We start from the raw sequence: 5000 nt of genomic DNA on the forward strand, positions 1-5000 counted from the left end.
CAACTGGTCTTGAGCAATACCTTTACATACTGAGGAGTCATAAAGTGATTCAACAACTAAATTCCACCAGTAATTGTAATTGTTACTTTCTATCTCTGCCATTCTAAATAACTTTGATAAATGTGGAAAATTGATTTTAAGAATATCTGGATTTATCTGGCTATAAATAGCAAGGTGACCTGTAAGATACTTCAGAACTTCTTGGTGATGCCTCCAACTGCTGTACCCAATGTCTTGTTTAATTTCCTCAAGAGTTGTTTTTTTTTTTTTTACTTTATCAGCTAAGAATCCTGCTGCAAGGTACTCCATCTGCGTCTTGTGTAGGAATTCATACACTAGCTCTTCATCATCCTCATCAATATGACACATGAGAAAGGCAGACATCAGTTCAGTAACATCAACATTTCTAGTTTTACATTCCTTTTCAAGTATATAATATATATCTTTATCAACTAAATTTTTGGCATCTTTGAGCATTACCCATGCTTGCTGCCCAAGCAAGAGGATGAGATCACCAAGGTGAGAGTAAAGTTTTGTGCTCCTGAAGCCCTTTGTACAGCACAAACGCTCAGCTAGTTTTTTTTGGCACAACCCAAAGAGTTCCATATAGAGTCTGGTAGCAGAGGTAACACTATTTACAACTCCTGGACTTTCCTTCCAAAGGTATATGAGTAGTGCCAGAGTCAAAGGTAATTTCAGATGCTCATCCAGAGCATATCCACGCTTGTCAAGGTAATTCAGAAACTTTATGGTCTGCCTCATACATTTATCTTGCTCTTCTATCACTGAGAACACTTTAGTGATGAACTCCTTCTTCCGTTTATCATCGAACCCACAAACTTCTACCGACTGATATGGAGCATATCTCTTTGCCAAGTTGATTACATCTTCGTGGTAATCTGGTCGTGTTGTTATTATGATTCGATGCTCACTGAATATGGCCAAAATATCTTGGACAAGCTTCTTGGCCTGCTCTCCACTCTCATCATATCCATCAATAATAAAAAGTAAATCTAGGCCTTTCAGTAGCAATATAACATCTCTAGAGTCTAAATTTTTACATGTATCTTTGAGCACAATCCCTTGAAGGAAATCTATCACCTTGCTGCATCTGATGCGCCTAATTTCTACAAGGAAAACTAGGTCAAATGAGCTAAGCATGTTAATATCCTCCTTCCTTGTATGCCAATTAAAGATCAAGTAGCGGCACAAAGCAGATTTGCCAGATCCTGCCAAACCCTTGTATATCAAGATTGGGGGCAAAATGGCATCTCTTCGCATTTTAGCAGTAAAAATGTCTTTCAGCTCTATTTCCCTCTGACCCTCAAGCTTTAAGGGTGTAAAGATTTTGTCAACCTCAAATCTGCGGACTTTGTCATTACTGTCATTTATCCACGTACAGGGATTAAGAACTCGGAGTTTCCTGTACTGAGCTTCCAACTCCTGTCGCCCCTGGATGATCATACTAGATCGTTTGTTTTCTTCAAATGTTTCAATCTCCTTCACTTGCTCACCAATTACAAAATTAGTATCTAAGATTTCAGTCAGCATGTGTTCCATCTCTGTAATGTTCTGAGAAAAATCAATATCAAGGCATTTACCAACACCTTTATAAATGGATCTTATAGTTTCTTTAAACTGATCTATCTCTCTGCTCAGATTTCCCTCCATGTGCCCAAAGTAATGGCACACTTTGTTTCTTTTCTTTTTAAGTTTCTTAATGTGCTTTTGACAATCACGATCCAGTTGACAATAAACGTGATCAAGAACATTTTCCAACACCTTGCACAAGTAGCAAATATCATAAACCTCACTATAGATATCCTTGTCCAAATACTTTTGCTCTAATATATCAAAAAATTTTAAGTCCTTTTGTGTCCAAGATAATTTGATCCTGCAATAATGCCTTAAAGTCTGAATTTCTTCTCCAAGGTTCTCCTTGCTCCACACTGCATTCAACACATTGCACATGGACTTGCTGCCAATAACATTTATGCAGTGGTACAGTTTTGCAAATTGCAGAGAATCCTCATTATATGTTAAAGCTTCACCAGGGAGGACTAGGGTCGTCAAGAGGAATGTGGTCATGCTGGAAATCCTTCCACCTAGCCAGCTCCACCATTCCAAGGGGAAGCCTACATCCCATGGGCCTGCAAGTCATTGCCAATAGTAAGTGAAAAACTAAGACAAAATTGTATACATATGTGATGAAACATGATAGCATCTAATATTGTTATGCTCTACCGACTCATAACTAAAGTAGTATGGCTTTAATGTTGCTTCATCATCCCAGATAAAGCTAGTACTCCATAACAGCATAGCTGACAAAAATTTGTAATTACAAAGTCAGCATTCTACCAGTGAATTACACCAACTCCTGTGCTGAAGTTCCATTTGTAAATGTTACTGGGAAAACTTCTTCAATGGCTTTTAAAATGGGGCTTCTTTTTTCATGATTATATTAGCTCTATTCAATCCACATTCACTTAAAACTTGCTGTGATCTGTGATGGATGCCCTACAACTTGCAGTCTGGTACATTAGTGGCCCACTGTCAAGTAATCGCCGCAGTCTCACTGAGTCATGCTCCAGCAAAGGTCAACAAACTTACATCTGCTCTGGCAAGAAAAGCTTGAACTGCTTTCTTATTTGGCAAGAGATCACAAGAATCTATATATTCTCTCTACCTAGAATGTACTATCTGGAGCAAAAGTCCAACTACTCCTACAGCCTGCCATACATTTCTAAACCTGTAACACTGACTGCATACCAGGTAAAACAGACAAGGAGGGGGTAGGGGAAGGAAGGTGTAGAAAAGGTAGGGAGGCAATATGTGGTGATGGTTAGTGTTGGGTATTTTATTGCTATCACTATAACAACTATTATTACCACTACTACTCATCATTATCTTCACCATTAATATTACCAATATCATCATCATCATCAAGATCTTGATTATCATTATCGTTATTATTACTATTAGTATTATTATTATTATCATTATTATCATTATCATTATTATTATTATCATTATCATTATCATTATTATTATTATTATTATTATCATTATCAATATTATTATCATTATCAATATTATTACTATTACTATTATTATTACTAGTATTATTATTATTATTACTATTATTATTATTACTATTATCATTACTATTATTATCATTACTATTATTATCATTAACATTATAGTTATCATTACCATCATTATTATTTTTCATAATTGTTTTTGTTGTTTTTATTGTAGTTATAACAATAATTATCCTTACCAATATTATTTATATAATCATTATCATTAACTTATTATTATCATTATTATCCTCACTATCATTATTACCTTGATTAACATTATCCTTTTATCATTACTATCATATTATCATTATAATTATCATCCTCATTATTATCATTATAATTATCATCATTATTATCATTATCATCATCATTATTATTATCATTACTACTATTGTCATTATTATTATGACCATAATCCCCTCCCCCCCACACACACACACAAGGTGCCATCCTCCCTTACCTTCAAATACATCATGACAACTGGGATATACACACTGACATCTGTCATCAGAACCATAATACAATGTTCCTTACAGTACTGACACCTGTAAGCATGGAATTAAGGTTACAGACCTTGACTATGGTGATGATGTTTCTATATCACCTGAAATTCTGTAGACTCTCGTGGCAGCTTTTAAAGCACTTGGCAGGAGGCAGTCCTTGGGTCCAGAGGTCTCTTTGACGAAGATCTATTACTTTGAGGGTCTGCTAGTCAATATTTGTCTGACTGTTTTTTTGCAGCAAAGACATCACAGTCACACAGACTTTTACATACCTTAGTAACATAACTTCATCACTCTGTGCTGTCAGACCAGGAAGTGGACTGATAGGCTGACCTGACATCAAGAGTTACAAACTCTCAGAACGAGAGTATTTGGAGATGCCCATATCTGTTAGGACTAAGTTACTTATCTTAACACACACAATTCAGGACAACTGCCAACTCTGGTTATTTGAATACTTAGCTCTCTGTGAATGATGACATCCATCAGACAACTATGAATGGGTCAAAAAGATCTTCAAAAGCAACCCTCGTAACTGGAAATGAAGGGTAGAAAGTGCTAATGAACCCTCCTTATCTCTACTGACTGACTTACTGGTTAAAACTGTAGGATCAATTTTTTGACAACTTAACTCATTAGCTCACATGACCTCATGAGTCTACAATTTAATTCACTTCTAAATATCAAAGGACTCATTTAATACTTCATTGAAAATGGAGGAGGACTGCCTTGCGTAACAACATAGATTAGTGATTACCTAAAAGACATAAGCCAAGCACTTAACATGGTTTCATTTTATTAGTGATTACTGAAAAAAGCTAATTTCATCCCAGTGCACTTACCTGGGAGGCAAATCAATGCCAGAGATCTCCAACATAAAAAGCTTGGATTCTGCCCTGACATACATACATATGTAGGATAATGCCACATCATGCACAAACATTGCTGGCATGCAAAATTCTGATTAACAACACATTTCAGACTTAGTTTCAAATCTGTTTCCAGTATACCTTAACCCATTAGTTGCAGTATTACTAGCTAGTGGCTAGTAATATTGGCATTCTATGGCAGTTTCTATTTGCACCTGGCTCATTTGGTACTTCAAGCACAACACTAATAGCTTGTACCTGTAATTACACCAAATTGCTTTTAGCTGTAATAGCACCAAATAGCTTGCAACTGTTATCTTATCAATAAGTTTGAAAAAAAATTAAGGTTTCTCTTCACTTTCAGTGTTTGTATCTAAAAGAAACACCAAACAAAGGATTTACTACTACCAGAAAGAAACAAGCTCCCTCTGATGAGGGGGAGGCCAAGGTATGTCATTATGCAGTGCCATCTAGGAGTAATAGAGAAATAATCCTGTTTAAGGAAACTGTCTGCCAATAAGTCTATGTGTTTCAGCTTATTTTCC

At 35.9% G+C, this 5000-nt stretch overlaps 2 protein-coding genes across 4 annotated transcripts in view; one reads left to right on the forward strand and one right to left on the reverse strand.

Moving 5' to 3' along the window:
- LOC119584359 overlaps positions 1-5000 on the reverse strand; it is a 15095-nt gene that overhangs the window by 8597 nt on the left and 1498 nt on the right. For all 3 annotated transcript variants that reach the window (XM_037932928.1, XM_037932927.1, XM_037932929.1), the window contains exon 2: positions 1-2150. This exon is cut by the window's left edge. In XM_037932928.1, coding sequence (XP_037788856.1) covers positions 1-2150 — 2150 coding nt within the window. The remainder of the gene's footprint in view (positions 2151-5000) is intronic.
- The window catches only part of LOC119584360 (NFU1 iron-sulfur cluster scaffold homolog, mitochondrial-like), a 23847-nt gene continuing 20922 nt past the window's right edge, over positions 2076-5000 (forward strand). The window contains exons 1-2 of the mRNA XM_037932931.1: positions 2076-2169; positions 4820-4903. Of these exons, the coding sequence (XP_037788859.1) occupies positions 4887-4903 (17 nt within the window). The 5' untranslated portion in view covers positions 2076-2169; positions 4820-4886. The remainder of the gene's footprint in view (positions 2170-4819; positions 4904-5000) is intronic.

Source organism: Penaeus monodon, chromosome 18 (genome assembly GCF_015228065.2).
Source record: "Penaeus monodon isolate SGIC_2016 chromosome 18, NSTDA_Pmon_1, whole genome shotgun sequence".
NCBI lineage: Eukaryota > Metazoa > Arthropoda > Malacostraca > Decapoda > Penaeidae > Penaeus > Penaeus monodon.